Source organism: Heteronotia binoei, chromosome 3 (assembly GCF_032191835.1).
Source record: "Heteronotia binoei isolate CCM8104 ecotype False Entrance Well chromosome 3, APGP_CSIRO_Hbin_v1, whole genome shotgun sequence".
NCBI lineage: Eukaryota > Metazoa > Chordata > Lepidosauria > Squamata > Gekkonidae > Heteronotia > Heteronotia binoei.
The window spans coordinates 103,393,091-103,412,517 of NC_083225.1; the positions used below are offsets into that span (position 1 = coordinate 103,393,091).

At 42.5% G+C, this 19,427-nt stretch overlaps 1 protein-coding gene across 2 annotated transcripts in view; it reads right to left on the bottom strand.

The window, feature by feature from the left end:
* Positions 1-19,427, bottom strand: part of HUNK (hormonally up-regulated Neu-associated kinase) — a 152,388-nt gene that overhangs the window by 89,987 nt on the left and 42,974 nt on the right. For both annotated transcript variants that reach the window (XM_060234337.1, XM_060234338.1), the window contains exon 2: positions 14,101-14,393. In XM_060234337.1, coding sequence (XP_060090320.1) covers positions 14,101-14,393 — 293 coding nt within the window. The remainder of the gene's footprint in view (positions 1-14,100; positions 14,394-19,427) is intronic.

Genomic DNA, 19,427 nt, shown 5'->3' on the forward strand with positions numbered 1-19,427 from the left:
TGGCAATAAACGTAATAAAAAGAGCTAAAACCACTGAGGAATAATATTAAACCCAGGGGAAAATGAAAAAAAAATCATACAATATATATGGGCAACAAAGGACTCGACAAAGATTTTCAAAAAGCCAAAATGCCACAGCACAACAATCAAACACAGGCATGAGGAAAGAGACCCAATGTTCCCAATGGCAACTCCTATCCACTGTTCCACCATAAGCAAATAATTCTGAACTCCCTGGATTTGCCTGTATCCTTTATTTGTCCTGTATTCTCTACTGGGTGGATCTGGCCCTGTTCCTGTGCATTCTAGATCTAGACAGAAACATAAACAAGTATATTTTCCTGTCTCCTAAAGCATTTCTAGGACTTGATAATGAAGTTCAAGTGGTGATATGCCTTTAATTCTACCATACAAGAAACCAGGAAAAACAGATATAAATGGAACTGTGTTTACTGCTGGTACATTACTAAACTCCTTTCTTTGACATTCTGACAGTAATTGCACTGAATGAGATTGAATCTGGTTAAAATTACTTTTAAAAGGTTGTTCAGAATTTCCTGTGGGATGTTCCTGCTAACTCCAATGAAAACTCTCATTGTCTTTGTTGTCCTTACTTCCTTTGGAGGCTTAATATTCATCCTATTTTTGACAGCATGAAAGTCTGTTTAAAATACCTTCTAAAAAGAGAATGCTTTACCAGATAGTACCATTTAGGACTTTTTTTTTCTTAGAGGTAATCATTGCCATCAAATTCAGATTTGAGATTGGATTTTTTAGAGTTTAAAAAACCAATGAGCCACATTCCAAAGTTGACAGGCCTTCTCAAAATCATAACAATTCATCCCACAGAGGCATTGCTGGTATAGAAAAGCTTAAAAGGGGAGGGTCCTTTGCAACGAAAGTATGTGTTCTTAAAATTGGGGTTCTCAGTACTTGTTGCTATAAACATCAAATTAAGGGAGGGGGGGAATATTAAACTAGAAGAAGAAAAATATATATATTGGATTTATACCCTGCCCTTCACTCTGAATCTCAGAACGGCTTACCTTCCTCTCCCACAACAGACACCCTGTGAGGTAGGTGGGGCTAAGAGAGCTCACACAGAAGCTGCCCCTTCAAGGCTCTGCGAGAGCCAAGGCCATTCCAGCAGCTGCAAGTGGAGGAGTGGGGAATCAAACCTGGTTCTCCCAGATAAGAGTCCACGCACTTAACCACTACACTGAACTGGCTCTCAAGCGAAGCTTCTCTGACTTAAAAAGGGACAAAACAAATATAGACATCAGCAGCCTTCATTCCATAATCAACATGAGGACTCAAAGGATATAGGAAATTCATTAACTCCATTTCATTGTTTTCCTTCAAATAGATGATCCTACTCATTGTAATCCCATCTTGAGCCATGGCTAGGGAAGACAGAAAAATTTTCACTCCAGCTGTCCATTCATTTGCTCTATTTATCACCATTATGGCTCCAAAGCAGGGAAAGCTCCTCCAGAATTGATCCTACAGCCCACCCTCTACCTTAGAACCTCCCAATCCAATTTCGAGCCAGATAAGTCTCTGTTGTGACTGACTCTTGTAATGTATTTTTGCCAGGGCCTTTTTTTATAGCAGGAACTCCTTTGCATATTAGGGGACACAACCTGATGTACATAGCTAATCCTCCAAGTTTACAGGGCTCTTATTACAGGGCCTACTTGGAGGATTGGCTACATCAGGAGTGTGTAGCCTAATGTGCAAAGGAGTTTCTGCTACAAAAAAAAGCCCTGATTTTTGCAAGAGCTCATCTCATCTGGAAAGGAATATTTTCTTGTAATGTTTCATATACAGAGACATCATTTGTCTAGTCTGGCTTTTTTAAAACCTTCCCATTCCCCCACCCTTCTTCAAACCTTAGGTTTGTAGAAAAAGCTCTTATTTCTGTACATAGCCCAATTGTGTGGAGCCTTTGATCCACACTCTGGGGCCAAGTTCAATATTAGGTATATGACAAGAAGAAGAGCCCCAAGGCACAGAGTGGTAAGCTGCAGTACTGCAGTCCAAGCTCTGCTCACAACGTGAGTTTGATCCTGGCAGAAGCTGGGTTCAGGAAGCTGGCTCAAGGTTGACTCAGCCTTCCATCCTTCCAAGGTCAGTAAAATGAGTACCCAGCTTTCTGGGGGTAAAGCATAGATGACTGGGGAAAGCAATGGCAAACCACCCTGTAAAACAACTGCTGTGAAAACGTTGTCATGCAACGTCACCCCAGAATCGGAGATGACTGCTGCTTGCACAGCCTTATCTTTTTATAAGACAAGAAGGTCCCTGTGTGTTTTACCTCACCCAAGGATAGCTGCAGACCTTTGCAGCCATCCTCAGAGGTTAAAAAGCACTGGCTGAGACAGACTCAGCAGCTTCTGCTCTCTAACCTTGCAGGCTGTCTTTCTCCTCTTTCTGTTGCTCTTCCACTTCTGATTGAAGCCCCTGAGCTTGAATTAAAGAAAAAAAATATTGTTAATCAGAAGTGTGATAGGTATAGTTTGGAACTTAAAAGTTTTGTTTAAGAAGGAGGCTGGTTTATTAAGACCCCTGCTGGGCTGCCAACAGGGAGCAATTGACCCTTTTCTGGAAACACTCTATGCCAGGGGTGTCAAATGTCCAGCTCACGGGCCAGAACCCACCCCTCCAGGGCTTTAATCAAGCCTGTGGGGCTCTTTTCTCACCCTTGTCCTATCCTCATCTTTGAACTTCTCCAGTCATATTTCAAGAGTTTTAAGCATGTTTGTATTTTAAGTTAAAACATAATATCTTCAATTATGTTTGTTTGTGTCCTTTATAAAGTTTATATCTCTGCTGCCTCACATTACATTTTATGACACACATGGCCCGGCCCCACACGATCCTATTTGTGTCAGATCCAATGTCAAGTCGGCTGATTCAATAACGAGACCTTCTTGATAAAAAGTTTCTAGTTTATTGATATCATTGTCCTCGACTCCTCAGAGAGATTGAAAGACTGAAGACCATACAGTAAAGTGTAATCATATAAGGTATACTTCAAAGGGATTCTTTAGGGAGGGGGTACTATGCAGGGCACATTCACACATTGATGTTACAAATTCGTTCTCAGGCCTGTTGGCCTTGGGCGAGAAACCTCCCCCAGTGCCCAGCCTGAGAAGGCACTATAATCTCTTTCACATATTCCCATTTCAAAGCAGAACTACATAACAAAGGAAGGGAGGGGGGAAAGGAGAGCTCGAGCTAGCAGCATTGGCATACAGTGTGGCTTTTACCCAGAATGCTTCCCCCTGAACCAGAGATGGAATACAGACTTGACCAGAGTTGAAGCAGACTTGACATCCAGCCCTCCTAACAAATGAGTTTGACATCCCTGCTCTATGCCTTTCAAGGGATAGCTGATTCACATTTGGTTGAATATTATGTATGGATTGTGGGAAACTGGTGGATGGACTGCAATACAGCCATCAAGTCTGGGCCCCAAACTTACCAGAGCCTGGGCCTGTGCAAAGGGGAGAGAGTTACAAAGGGCTACTGTTCACCACTGGTGGTACAGCATGGGACCTCCCGGAAGCATCAGATTGGACCTTCAGAGCTTCTCCTCCCAGGCTGGCCAATCAGTTTCTGTCCTGCCCTATGCAGGGAGTGGGGCTCCAGCAGGCAGGAAGGTGTCTCTCCTCTGGTCTGCCTAGCTGTGATATAGTAACACTGGCTGCATCACCAACACACATTCAGCTTTTAGCTTCCCCCACCCAGCCCTTCTCTTGAACAGTATTGTGTTAAATAGAGTTAAAAAGGTAAAGGTAGTCCCCCTGCGCAAGCATGAGTCTTTTTCGACTCTGGGGTGATGTTGCTTTCACAACATTTTCACGGCAGACTAGGGTGGTTTGCCATTGCCTTCCCCAGTCATCTACACTTTCTCCCCAGCAAGCTGGGTACTCATTTAACTGACTTCGGAAGGATGGAAGGCTGAGTCAACCTAGAGCCGGCTACCTGAACCAGCTTCCGCTGAGATCAAACTAAGGTCGTAAACAGAGGGCTCCGCCTGCAGTACTGCAGCTTTACCACTCTGCACCACAGGGCTCTTAAATAGAGTTACACTGTCCTAAATTATTTAGAAAGCTACTGTTCTTAGCGTCCTGAAACAGAGATCCTATTATGTAAGTTTTTTCATTTAATGTGTCATGTTAAGGCTTATGCTTTGCTTCAGTTCTGTTTTTAGATTTCTGCTTGGTTCTACAATCCTAATCCTATTGTATTGTTTATGAATACTTATTCTGTGTAATCTGCCTTGAGTCCAAGTGAGAAAGGCAGACTTTGAATGATATTTTAAATTTTGCATTGTCACAGCTGTGTGCATTGCACCTAGACTGTTAACTTCACCTTTGCCCCCACCCATTTTAATGCTGGTGTTAGGAAATTAATAATGTTGATTAGAATGTTCATTTATTCAATCATGTTTCTCTATATAAAACATACATTCAACACTAGATGAGGAAACAAGAAGCCCCCCCCCCCCTTGTAAGCATTTCCTATAGAAGCATTGTTAGCAGTTTGTTTCAGCTACTAGGAGTCAGGGAGCCCCCACCTCCTTCTTGACATTTGAAGATTACATATAAAACAAGATAGAAGAAGAACTGGTTCTGCAACCCAATTTCCTGTGGCTTGTGGGCAAGCAAGCTACTTCCTCTTGCAGACTTATTAATAGCTTGCTAACATCTGTTGCTCACTGTTCCTTTATAGATCTTAGCCCTATTTAATCTAAGGTAAATAAAAATGCTTCTCATTTGCTTTAAGGCTTGCTAGGAAACAAGGCAGAATCAATATTTAGCATGAGCAAAAGGATAAATGAGTAACTAGCAGGGACGAAAACAGTGTGTACCTATCTCTCTGCTGGCAATTTCCGGCCTTTGTCAGTGTGGTCTGCGGCAAGGCCGTTTCCTCTTGAAAGTTTCATAGCAACGTAGAAATGAGAGTTAAAGATCTGTCTTAATTGCTTTCTATTTTTTGTGGGATAAGTTTAAAGAATATGAAGTAAAAAGCATTTTTAGAATCTTGGTGAGCCAAGTTAATATGATTTTGACGGGTAGGCCATTGGGGCAGGTAGTAGTTGTAGAGTTATATTAGGTTTAGAACTTTGAATTTAATAAAATAAAACAAGGGAAAACGATGCTGTAGGATGTTTACCTTATATGGTTATAGGATGTTTGTATTTGATATGGTCATAGCCTGAGATAGCGAACGGGATGAGATAGACTGTGCCCCCTGCGTTCGATTGGCTGTTTGCCACAGGGGAAGGCAGGGATTTGTGACGTCGGGGATTGATAAAAGCTCAGGCTTGACCACGAATTAGCCAGAGGGAGACAGCCATGCTACTTGGTCTTCCTCTCCACTTTTGCAAAAGTGAAAATTAAAGCTGTTTCTCTGAACCACATGTCTCTGCCTAGTCATTGGAATCTGGAAGAAGGAGGCATCCCTCCAAAAACCGGTTGACACTGGGTCTGCAACTGTGGTTTACAATTCAAGACAGTTCACAAGGCAAAGGAAGGTGCATTATCAGGTCAGAATCTGAAATTGACAGGAAGTCAATTAATGATTAAAAAAACTAATTGGAATGAAGAATTGGAAAATTGATTTGTTGGATTCCTCGTAGCTCAATCTCTTACATATGCATGACAGAAAAATATTTTCTCATGTACTGAATTTGGTCCCATAAATCCTTAAATTTGTTCACTAACCAGAATTCATTAGAATAGACAGTGCTGATTATTGTATTGCAAACAATAATTATTTATCTATTTTATAGCAAGTGATTTACAAACAATAATTATTTATCTATTTTATAGCAAGTTATTTACAATTCTACATCTTTCTAAACAATATTCAAGGCAAGTTTGGTTGGTATTGTTTTGCCTAGAAGGGAAGGATATATTCTAACTACTATCTGTATGCAGTGTGCACTCAGCTGTGTTAAAGAAGCTCTGTGATCAGAAGAACAGGTGGTGAAAGGTACAGTAACCAGAAATTCTAGCCCACATTAGACTTCTAATAATCATGCTTTCTTTAACATGAAAAGAGTGTGAACACCTACAGATCACAGATGAGGAGTTAGTGTGGTTATTTTTAGAGTGTAATTAGAAATAACTGTAAGAATGAACTGTGTTTTTCTAACATTTAGACTTAGCAATCCTTTTTTTGGAAGCCATTTGAATTCAAATGGGTAACAAACAGCATGAATTAATGGGTGCCATGTAGTAACTGCATACTTTTATGGCCTATCCATTATTAATTGGATAACGTGGCATGCAACCAAAGCATAGAAAGCAATTCTGTAAAAAACAGGTATCTCTTATTTATATTTAGAGAACACATTTCTACCACAGAAGCCCTGAAAGTGGCTTACGGCTATTCATTAAAACACAGTAATATAAAATATATAGAAATCAGTGACCCCTCCAGTACAAATTCTTCAAATCAGGCTGTCAAGAATTTAATAGCAACTGAACAAAAGTAAAACCAACAGATAACAGTGTACAGGGAAAATCCTTGTGTTAGGATACTCCTCACTGCCTTTTCATGCTCTGATTACTTCCTGTTCAACAAAATCCCTAAATTTTCCATTACAGGGAAAGGAGCAAACAATAATTTAAGTTTACCTTCCAAACGAAGACTGTAAACCATGTTCAAACCAAAGTTCCCTATTCTGATTGGAAGATGACTTCAAATCATAGTTTGTTGGTTTGGATGCAATACCATACTATTAAATGACTGTGCAATCGCTTCACCATATTCTCAGCTTGCAACTTAGCTTACATTTTTCCATGTCACCACTGAATTCATCTTCAGCCATTTTGCAGTAGATTTAAATTTAGATATAACTGTGGTCAAATCTACATCTTACATTTCACACAATGGGAAGTGGCAGCAGGGTGCCAGCTGTGAATACCTTGTGGGAACTCAATCTAAAGAACTGTTTAAATAAAAATATTTCCCACAAAATATTACTATTTAAGCAAACAAAATAAACTATGATGTAGATATCTGAATATATATATTTTTAAATTCTTTAACTTGGCATTTATAATCTAAAATTGGGATCCACTTATCCAGAAGATTTCTCAAGCCCAAATGAGACTCCATCTGGTTTAAGGAATCAGCAATTTTGTCCATAGTTATGAAAAACCAAACTTTAGCACATCTGTTTACTAGATTCATAACTGATTCACATTTCTATGCAGAAATTATATTTCCATGAGTATGCTAGAACAACGTAAGAGGTGTGCTGCTGGATCAGACTAGTGTTTCAACTAGTCCAGCATTCTTCTTCCCATGGTGGACCACCAATTGCCCTGGAAGGAGAATAAACAAGACACAGAATCTCCCCTATGTTGCTTCTTAGCATTGGTATTCAGAGGTTTTCTGTTTCTGGACATGAAAGCTCCCTTTAATCATTACACTACTAGTCATTGATAGACCTATCTGACATCAGTATGTCTAATTGCCTTAGGCTAGTGGTCATCACTGTATTTAGTGGCAGTATATTCCGCAATTTGTCATTGAGTGAAGAAGTTCTTAGATGTCTTGAATCAATTGCCCCCAAAGTCTAGTATTATTGGAAGTGGGGGGAAGGAGTTTTCTTTTCCTAACCTTTGCATAATTTTCTAAACCTCTATCATGGTTTCTGCCTTGGTTGTCTTTTCTCAAAACAAGAAAATCCCAGTCAACAACAAAAACAACCATCTTTAATGGCATACCACAGCATTACAAAATCCCAGTCTATTTAGCCATAGGAAATGTGCTCTGACCCCTTATCATCCTGGTTACCCTCCTTTGATTTCCCCCCTCAGTTCTGCAATATCTTTTTTTAGATACAGGGTCCAGAACACACGTGGTATTCTAAATAGGGCTGCATCCAGGGTTGCCACTAAAAATTTATTTTTCATTTCCTTGATGTTCCCTGACCAACATTTGTCTACTTCCCTAACCACCATTCAAGTATAACGTTAAAAAATGAATAAGTTGTGTTGCATTAATGCAAGGCTTAATGAAATGTTCCACTCTACAGCTACACAAGTCTCAACTGCAAAAATATTTTTCAAAGTAATAGATTTAATATCAGCATCTTTCAACATTAACTACATCTGTTTTGCAATTGCATCAAAAATTACACCAAGATACAAACTTCAATTCAAGTAAGCTCTGAATGCTAGCAAGTAGGAACTTTCCAAAGCTGATTCTAGAAAGTGTAATGAGCAGATCAGCAGCAAGAAATGAGGTGGAGTTTCTGCAATCTAGAGAAGCAGACAACCCTCATTTGCAACCGTTATGTATAGGATAAGTCAGGAAAGAGGGTGAGAGAGCTGGTACTCTGTAAACTCCAGCAGGAACAAGCAATCATATTTGCAAAATTTACTTTGCATGGTGCAGAGTAGAAAGTGCTAGTTGTCGGTGAAATACAACAGCGGCAAAACTCATTTGCAACTCTGTGCTGGGTTTAGCAGGAGACAAAACGTCCATTCCATACACAATCATGACCCAAAAACATGTTTATCTTTATATGTAAGTTAAATGCAGTACTAACAGGCAGGAATTAAAACAGTTAGATGTTTAAAGTTTGTATATTGCTAAATGTTTAAATTAACCTTGCTCTGCAAATGTTACAGGCAGGCCTTGGAAATCATGAAGCCACTTTATATCCCGCCCTTCCCTGAGCCACTTGTGGGAAGGGCGGGATATAAATCTCGAATAAATAAATAAATAAATAAATAAATGAAGGGTCAGAGCTCAACAAACACATTAGGCTGGTTGCCAAGGGTGAAGCTGAGAAAAAGGTGTAGCTGGGAAAGGGCATAATTAAGTTTTACTTGTATTCTGCTACTTCTCTATTTCAATTGCAACAAGAACAGATCATGCTCTTGCAGGAGCAGGTCAAAAATCCATTGCTTGAATACATTTTAATCACAGCTTCCCTCACTTCAGAACAATTTCCATTTCCCTGACTTTCCAGAAAGTGGCAACCCTGTGCATCATAGCATTACACACAAAGGCATTACAATATTGGCAATTTTATTTTCAGTCTCTTTCCTAATATTGCTCTACCATGGAGATTACCTTTTTTCACTGCTGCCACACATTGATCTTACACCTTTTCATTGAGCTACCTACCACAGCCCCAACATCTCTTTCCTTTTCAGTCAGCAAAAGTTCAAACCCCATCAGCATATATAAAGTTAGGATTTTTGCTCCAATGGGCATCACCTTCCATTTACTTATACTGAATATCACTTGCTGCTCTGTAGCCCATTCACCCAGTTTGGAAAGATTCACTAGGATAGGGGTGTCAAACATGCGTCCCAGGGGCCAGATCAGGCCCCAGAGAGCTCCTATCAGGCCCCGAGCAAGTCTGCTTCCTTTTCCCTCTCTTTTGCTTCCTTCTGTGTCACAGCTTGCTTTGCCAGGCTTGCTCAATCACATTGGAGATACAGAGCAAAGTCTCTACTTTTCCCATTGCCTGAGGCTCCTCCCTTGGGGAGAAAAGGGGAAGTGAGAGGTTGCTTTGCCAAGCTCTCAGTCACACAGCAGAACTACTGAGCCAAGCCTTTTTTCTTTCTGTTGGCTAAGGCTCCTCCCCCTCCTCATCTCCTGAGGAGGGAGGGAAAGAGCCAGAGCTTCCTTTGTCCAGTTCCCTTGATCCCAAAGCAGAGATACAAAGAAAACACCTTTTAAAAAAAAAGTGCCTCTGTGTCCTTTATGAAGTTTGTATCTACTTCCTGGCATTACATTTTATGACACACGTGGCCTGGCCCAACTAAGTCTCATTTATGTCAGATCCAGCCTTCATAACACATGAGTTCGACAGCCCTGCTCTAGGAGCTTCAGTTTTCACCATCCTGTGTTATTGGTACAACCTGCAGACTTGACCACTAAACTGCTCACCCCCAAATCCAGATCTTTTATGAAAAAACATTGTAATTATTATTTGCTTTATATATGCCACACCTGACTAAATGCAGTTTCCATTGCTTTCCTCTCTTCCATTTCACCCTCACAACAATCCTGTGAGATAGATTAGGCTGAGACTGTGTGACTGGCCCAAGATCACCCAGTGAGCTTCCATTGCACAGTGGGGGTTTGAACCTAGGACTCCAATATTCTAGTCCACTATTTCTGGACACTGTACCTGCTGCATGTACCACAGTAGCACAGGTACCAATACAGATTCTTGTGGAACCCAACTTCTTCCTTCTTTCCATTGTAAAAGCTGTCCTTTTAGTCTTACTCTCTGATTCCTGATGTTTAACCAATTTTAATCCAACAGAGGATCTGTACTTTTATTCCATAAACGCAAAATTCACTGGGAAGTCTTTGATGAAGTACACTGTCAAATGCCTTTTGGACAGTGGTCCCCAACCTTTTTGGCCTCTGGGCCCAGCCCCAGGGCCAGCCCACCAACCACGCCCCCAGGGCTGGCAGGGTGGCGGCACCCAATTTGGCCTCCCCCGCAGTGCCTCCCCCATTTCCTCCTCTCTCCTTCGCCCTCCCCCCGCACAGCCTTGCCACCTTCCCCCTCTGGTTTTCACCATTTTAAGGCCAGGGAAGGGGCCATGAAGCTCCTCCCAGGCCGACCCTCCCCCGGGAAGGAGGCAACTGCAGCGTCCCTCGCTGCTGCTGCAGCCGTTTTCCCGACCGATCAGCTGATCAGTGGGGCGGGGATCAGCCTGGGAGGCACTTCACCGCCCCTTCCTCAGCCCTTAAAATAGTGAAAATGGAAAGGAGGCGCAGTGGGGGGGCAGCAAGGCTGCGCGGCCCATTGCAAACAGGCCACGGCCTGGTACCGGTCTACGGCCCGGGGGTTGGGGACCCCTGCTTTTGGGAGTCCAATTACGTAATGTCACCTAGATCAACCTTATATACATGTTGGTTAACCATCTCAAAGAACTCCAAAAGTTTGGTGAGGAAGGATTTCCCTTTACAGATGCTGATTTTACCTCAGCAGGCTTTGTTCCTCTGTGTGCTCAGTACTGCCATCAAAAGCTTCTACTTGGGTTTGCAATGCTGAATGGAGAGATATGTATCTTCAGTCTGGAGAAACACGGGGAAAACATGATTGGCAGGAATAATGCAGGGACACTCAGTGACTCAAAGGCTATATGTGGCTCTCTGACATGGCACCCATGACTCTTCTGAATACAGTTTCCCAGTGGGACACCAACCCCATGTTCCAGAAAAGTGGCAAGCCTCTGGGATTTGGAGTGGTTTTCACTTTGAAACATCTGCAGCTACAGGGACTTGAGGATAGATAGGCTCTGAGACTCCACAAGCTGAGACCCCTGTGCCATGGATGGCACAGGAATGGCCATCCTTCTTCAACAGTCCCACACACTTCTTATCAGATTCTGTATTCTCACTATAGCACCTTAGTGGCTGCCAGGAGGACTGCAAGCTGGCTGAGGAGAAAAGAGACCAAACCATGGCAGCTTCCTGTGAAAAGGTTCTTTAGATCCTGCTAATTTTCTGCCATTAGAGTAGTGTCATAGTATATCTGAGGTTGTTGATGTTTTTCCCGGCAATCTTAATTCCAGCTTGTGCTTCTTCCAGGCCAGCATTCCGCATGATGTACTCTGCATATAAATTAAATAAACAGGGTGACAATATACATCCTTGTCGAACTGCTTTTCCTATTCTAAACCAATCAGTTGTTCCATATCCCGTTCTGACAGTTGCTTCTTGACCCTTATACAGGTTTCTCAGGAGACATGTGAGGTGGTCTGGTACTCCCATCTCTTTAAGGACTTGCCACAGTTTGTTGTGATCCACACAATCAAAGGGTTTAGCGTAGTCAATGAAGCAGAAACAGACATTTTTCTAATACTCCCGTGCTTTCTCCATAATCCATTGAATGTTGGCAATTTGATCTCTAGTTCCTCTACCTCTCCGAAACCCAGCTTGAACTTCTGGTAGTTCCCGATCTACATACTGCTGAAGCCTAGCTTGTAGGGTGTTTAACAGGACCTTGCTGGAATGTGAAATGAGTGCAATGGTGCGATAGTTTGAACATTTCTTGGCATTACCCTTCTTTGGGATTGGAATATAAACCGATTTTTTCCAATCCTGTGGCCACTGTTGCGTTTTCCAAATTTGTTGACATAATGTGTGCATCACTTTAAAAGCATCATCTTTTATGACTTTTAATAGCTCAACTGGGATACCGTAATTTCCGCTCACTTTGTTGTTAGCAATGCTTTCTAAAGCCCATTTGACTTCACTCTCCAGGATATCTGGCTCAAGGTCATCGATTTCACTGTTATGGTTGTCCGGGACATTGAGATCCTTCTTGCATAATTCTTCTGTGTATTCTTGCCACCTCTTCCTGATCTCTTCTGCTTCTGTTAGGTCCCCACCATTTTTGTCCTTTATCATGGCCATCTTTGCACAAAACGTTCCCTTGATTTCTCCGATTTTCTTGAATAGATCTCTTGTCCTTCCCATTCTATTATTTTCCTCTATTGCTTTGCATTGTTCCTTCAGGAAGGCCTCCTTATCTCTCCTTGCTGTTCTCTGGAAATCCGCATTCAGTTGGGTGAATCCTTCCTTTTCACCTTTGCCTTTCGCTTTCCTTCCTTCTTCAGCTATTTGTAAAGCCTCATCAGACAGCCACTTTGCTTTCTTGCATTTCTTTTTCTTTGAGATGGTGCTCATTGCTGCCTTCTGTACAATGTCACAAACCCCTCGTCCATGGTTCTTCAGGCACTCTGTCTATCAACTCTAGTTCCTTACACCTATTCTTCATCTCCACTATATATTCATAAGGGATGTGATTAAGATCAAACCCGAATGGCCTAATGGCTTCCCCAGTTTTCTTCAGTTTAAGTCTGAATTTTGCGATAAGTAGCTCATGATCTGAGCCGCAGTCAGCTCCAGTTTGCTGAATGTAAGGAGCTTTTCCATCTTTGACTGCAGAGTATATAATCAATCTGATTTCTGTGTTGCCCATCAGGTGATGGCCACGTGCAGAGTCGCCTTTTAGGTTGTTGGAAGAGGGTGTTCGCTATGACCAGCTTGTTCTCTTGACAAAACTCTATTAGCCTTTGCCCGGCTTCATTTTGTTCTCCAAGGCCAAACTTGTCAGTTGTTCCGGTCACCTTTTGACTTCTTACTTTGGCATTCCATTCTCCTATGATGAGGAGAACATCTTTTTTTGGTGTTAATTCTAGAAGGTGTTGTAGATCTTCATAGACCTGGTCCACTTCAGCCTCTTCTGCATCAGTGGTTGGGGCATAGACTTGGATTACTGTGATATTGAATGGTTTGCCTTGGATACGGACCGAGATCATTCTGTCATTTTTGAGATTGTATCCCATTACTGCCTTCCTTACTCTCTTGTTAACTATAAAGGCCACACCATTTCTTCTACGGGACTCTTGCCCACAATAATAGATGTAGTAATCCTCTGAGTTAAATTCATCCATTCCTGTCCATTTTAGTTCACTGATTCCCAAGATGTCTATGTTCAGTCTTGCCATCTCTTGTTTGACCACATCTAGCTTACCTTGATTCATAGATCTTACATTCCACATTCCAATACAGTATTATTCTTTGCAGCATCCGACTGTTTTTTCACGATCAGACACATCCACAGCTGAGTGTCCTTTTGGCTTTGGCCCAGCCACTTCACTCTTTCTGTGGTTACTTGAACGCTCTTCCCCAGTAGCATATTGGGCACCTTCTGACCTGAGGGGCTCATCTTCCAGCACTATATCTTTCAGCCTTTTGTTCTGTTCATGGGGTTTTCTTGGCAAGGATACTGGAGTGGTTTGCCATTTACTTCTCCAGATTTAGTATGGATTCTCAGCTGTGGCCTGTCCATCTTGGGTGACCCTGCATGGCATAGCCCACAGCCTCATTGAACCGCGCAAGCCCTCTCGCCACGACAAGGCAGCAATCCATGCTTTAATGCATGTAATGAAGGTTTGGTGACTCACATCTGCCCTGGGTAGCTCTTCAATACACTTCTTAAATTCTAGCCAGTAACAAACAAATTAGCCTTTTAACACATTATGAACTAATGGATAAAGTACTAAAGTATAGGATTTTTAACATTACCTGTGAACCACCCCAGCACGATGTAGATGTTCAACTGCTAGAATTAGCTGCAAAATGTATTTGCATGCTTCATGCTCTTCTAGTCTTTTTTTCTCATAGATCTTATGCATTAAGTTGCCTCCAGTGCATAGCTCCATGACAAGGTAGTAACTGTTTTCAGTTTCCAAGATATCTAGCAGCTGAGCAATATTAGGATGCCGTATCATTTGTTGGATCTGCCCCTCTCGTCTCAGATTCTTGGTGACATAGGTATCCTTTTTGGCTCTTTTCTTGTCAATGACTTTCACTGCCACCTGATGAGAAAGACACACATTATAATATGTAAAAACAAATCAAGGAATAAACTTTTGTCAGTGACATAAAAAAAAAAATTGAACCACATTGCAACTTAATAATTTGTTAAATAGTTAATTAAAACAATTTAGCAGCATACATACAACCATTAGTTTAAACAAATTCAGTTAACAGTTGATAAGGCTATCCAAATAACAACAGAGGAACAGGGCAAAAACACAAACACTATAAAACCAACAGAATGCTAAGGTAAAAAGGTTTTCATCTAACGCCAAAAACTTAAAGGTGTACATGCCAGTCATAGCCAAGGTGCCAGCCTTGTCTACATTTATTAAGAAGATTTTAACTGCAGCATCACCCTGCATTCAGTACAGTTTTCTATGATCACAAACATTAATTTGGACAAGAAAGTGATCTTCCAAATCCACCTCCAGGGTGAAAATAATTAAATAAATTCCTAATTTTAAAGACTTACAGTGCCATCCTAAACAGAGTTACACCTATCTAAGAGCTAAACTAAGCAATGTTTTGGCAGCAAGCAGCAAAATCATGAAAATAACTCCCCCCTGCAGTTTTCATACAGGAAAACAGCCTGGGGTACGGAAGCCCTTCCTTCCCACTACAGAACTGCTTTGGTGGTGATGGTGAAGGAGGAGAAAGAGAAGGAGAAGAAGAAACTGTTCCTTACAGCTGTTGTATTGCAGCAGGGGACATGAGTTGGGTCCAGGGAACCCAAGACCAACTCTTTAAAAACAGTAACATTTAGTTTGGCCATAAGCCTGTTGACTACAAAGGACTCAGTATAACTCTGCTTGGCATGATACTGACAGTGCCATCCAGGGCTCTTTTTCTAGTGGGAGCTCCTTTGCATATTTGGCCATGCCCCATGATGGAGCCAATCCTCCAACAGCTTAGAAGGCTCTTAGTACAGGGCCTACTAAGCTCCAGGATGACTGGCTACATCAGGGAGGCGTGGCCTAATATGCAAAGGAGCTCCTGCTAGAAAAAGAACTCTGGTGCCATCCAATGTAGAGTTACTCCAGCCTTACACAGGAATGTTAATGGAAGCTTGTGTTCTTGGTGCCTCTAGTTTATACCTTTCTAGGTCCAGATGCTCCTGAAAACACCTGCAAAATTGCAGTCTCGTCAATTGTCAACTGATTTTTTTAAAGTCATCAGTGCATGCAAGGCAGCTGCATAATCAGAGCCAGCCTTAGGATTTTTGTCTCCCTTGGCACAAGAGCTTCCGCTTGATTTCCTTGCCACTCTTCCTACAACCCAGGGAGGTGGGCCTACTGCCCACCTTCCTTGATCTCGCTTGTACCTTGCGGCTGCAGGATGGGAGCCTGCCACCTGCTCTCCTCACATCCTATGCCTTGGGAAGGTAGAACAGGGCCCACTCCTGCTCTTACCAGTAAGCAGATCCTAGTGGCTCACCCATGAGGTCTAGGGTTGCCACCTGGGTTTGTTGTTTGCTATTGCAGACATGACATTGCATGCTGGTGAGTAGAGCACTAACAGGAATTGCTGGTACTCTTCTACCTGCAATTCCCTAGGCCAGGGGTGTAAAACATGCAGCCCGGTACCCAAATCAGGCCCCCGGAAGGCTCTTATCAGGTCCCTGAGTAACTGGCTGTCATCTGCTTCCTTCTCCCTCTCTTTTGCTTCACTTTGTATCACAGTTTGCTTTGCCAGGCTTGCTCCAATTGCACAAGAGCTAGAGAACAAAGCCTCTATTTTCTCCATTTGCTGAGGCTCCTCCCTTAAGGAGGAAGGCGGGGAGGGAGAGTTTGATTTGCCAGGCTCTCTCAATTGCACAGCAGAGCTACTGAGCCAAGCCTCTCTTCCACTGGCTGAGGTTCCTCCCCCTCCTGGTCCCCTGAGGAAGGAAGAAAAGAGTCAGAGCTTCCTTTGCCCAGCTCCCTGGATCCCATATGAGAGATACAAAGAAAGCACCGTTAAGTCCAACAAGTGCTAATGTATTAATCATGTTTTATGTAAAACCTTTAATTGTGTTTGTCTGTGTCCTTTATAAAGTTTATATCTCTGCTACCTGGCATTACATTTTATGATACACATGGTCCGGCCCAACAAGTCTTTATGTCAGATCCGGCCCTCATAATGAATGAATTCCACATCCCTGCCCTAGGCAATTGCCTTGGTGCGTGATGGAACTATACATTTTAGTGCATTAAATTTGTATTTATGAGACATAAATGCCTTAGTTATATTACTGTGTTGAAGTAAATTTGTAACTTAAATAGAAGCTTCTATTGCAGGCCTATTAAGCATGAAGGGAGGGTTCAGACAACCAGTAACTACTAAATATGCAGCAACCACTTAACAGATTAACGTTGGTACTACCAACTTGATAGATCTAGCCACAAGAGAGAGACTTTCATGCAGCACTTACAATAGGTAATATTCATCTGAATTTGCTCCACCTTAGCCAACAATCTTGAATAAGTATGTCCCCTCCCTACATGATATGAGGGTAGAACGGTAACACAGTAACAGAGTAGCACAACCTGTTTAAACAAGCCATGCATATTTTGAGATATGGTGCTGGAGAAGACTCTTGAGAGTTCCTTGGACTGCAAGAAGATCAAATAAATCAGTCCTAAGGGAAATCAACCTAGACTGTTCCCTGGAAGGTCAAATGCTAAAGCTGAAGCTCAAATACTTTGGCCACCAAATGAGAAGGGAGCGCTCCCTGAAGATCCTGCAGGATGCTAGGAAAGACAGAAGGCAAAAGAAGAAGGGGACGGCAAAAGATGAGATGGCTGGACAGTGTTACTGATGTAACAAACACGAATTTGGGCAGACTTCGGAGGATGGTGGAAGACAGGAGGGCCTGGCGTGACTTTGTTCATGGGGTCACAAAGAGTCGGACTCGACTGTGCGACTGAACAACAACACATAAGGATTTGTTTGATGAAGACAAATTAATTCATATATATTGTCTGGCTGTTTTCAGCTGGCAGAATACCAACTGGGATATATTTATTCTTTATCTTATTTTAGTATATTTCTATGCCGCAAATTCCTCATAGGGCTCAGAGCAGAGTACAACATGATAAAACAATAAAATACAATAAAAACATTTTATAAACAAACAACTCAACAGCACTCAGAAAATTTTCCATATCATCACCTATTGTCCAGCCTGGCTGTCTCACATCATGATAAGATGTTAACCCAAGGAGATGGCAGATATTATTCCATTTTGTAGCACAGGTGACAGTGCTGGCAGGGGAGGCCAACCACATCAAGAATAACACTCCCAAGAAGAAATAAGAAAGTGTACGTTGGTGTTTCCCATTATTGATAGGCACAGGATGGAACACCAATCTGTTGTTTAAATTACTTATGAATCATGTATCCCCCATATATCAACTAACACAGCCCTATTGCATTGAACAAGGATGACTTACTGAATATTGAAAAGCAACCTACACAGTACATGAAAATGCATGTAACATGCTGGCACTGGAAACAGCAACAGACAGCATCAGCCTTGGTGTCCCCAAAAGCTGGTGGAAACCTAGATGTGATCCTAATGTCAATAAAATCTGTATAGTGACAAATTATGTTATGTACACATGCAGGTAAGAAACTCTTATTAAAGTTTTCTTCAAAGTCTTGAAGAGTGACATATATATAGATGAGCTTAACTGTTTCCCATTTGGCTGGTTTCTGTTCCGAATAGTCTTCCTCTTTTTAGCTGTTTTCCCTCCATGGAATTGAAACCTAGTATTTTTACAAGTAAAACACTATAGGAGAACAAAGGAGCATCTCTGTGGCAGCCTTCTGAAAGGTAAAACTGCTGGGGGGCATTTAAGAACATAAGAGAATTCATGTTGGATCAGGCCAGTGACCCATCCAGACAAACAATATTTATTTATTTATTTTTATTTATTTATATTAAGATTTATACCCCGCCCTTCTCACCTAGGTGTCTCAGGGCGGCTTACAACACAATAATTAAAACAATTTCAGTTTAAACAATTAAAATACCATTAAATCATAATTTAGTAAAAACAAGATAGAATAAAAACCGGCGGCCTATAGATACATTTTTTCATCCAGGATATTTTACATTGTCAGTTAATATCATAGGCCTGCCGGAAGAGGACTGTCTTACAGGCCCTGCGGAATTGCCCTAGATCCCGCAGGGCCCGCACCTCTTCCGGCAGCTGGTTCCACCAATAAGGTGCCGTTATTGAGTAGGCCCGATCCCTGGTGGATTTTAGGCGGGCCTCCTTTGGCCCGGGGACTACCAACAGGTTTTGTGAACCTGAACGTAGTACTCTCTGGGGAACGTGTGGGAAGAGACGGTCCCTAAGGTAGGCAGGTCCTAGGCCATATAGGGCTTTAAAGGTCATAACCAACACCTTGTACCGGACTCGGAATATTACTGGCAGCCAGTGCAGACCCTGGAGCCCCGGTCGAATGTGCTCCCATCTTGGGAGCCCTAATAACAGCCGGGCAGCAGCGTTCTGCACCAACTGCAGTTTCCGGGTTCGGCACAGGGGTAGCCCCATGTAGAGGGCATTACAGTAGTCCAGCCTCGAGGTGACCGTAGCATGAATCACTGTTGCCAGGTCGTCACGTTCCAGGAAGGGGGCCAACTGCCTCGCCCGCCTAAGATGAAAAAAAGCGGACTTGGCAGTGGCTGCTATCTGAGCCTCCATCGTCAATGAAGGCTCCAACAGCACCCCCAGGCTCTTAACCCTGCCCGACGCTGTTAATGGAGCGCCGTCAAAAACTGGCAGGGGGAGTTCCCTTCCCGGGCCGCAGCGACCTAAGCAAAGGACCTCTGTCTTCGCCGGGTTCAGCTTCAGCCCACTCAGCCTAAGCCACCTAGCCACTGCCTGTAACGCCCGGTCCAGATTTTCTGGGACGCAGGCGGGCCGGCCGTCCATAAGCAGATAGAGCTGGGTGTCATCAGCATACTGTCTCAGGAGGTCTACCAGTGGGCCCAGGACACTAGAAGCCCTAACACTGCTGACCCCACCCCCCCAAGCACCAAG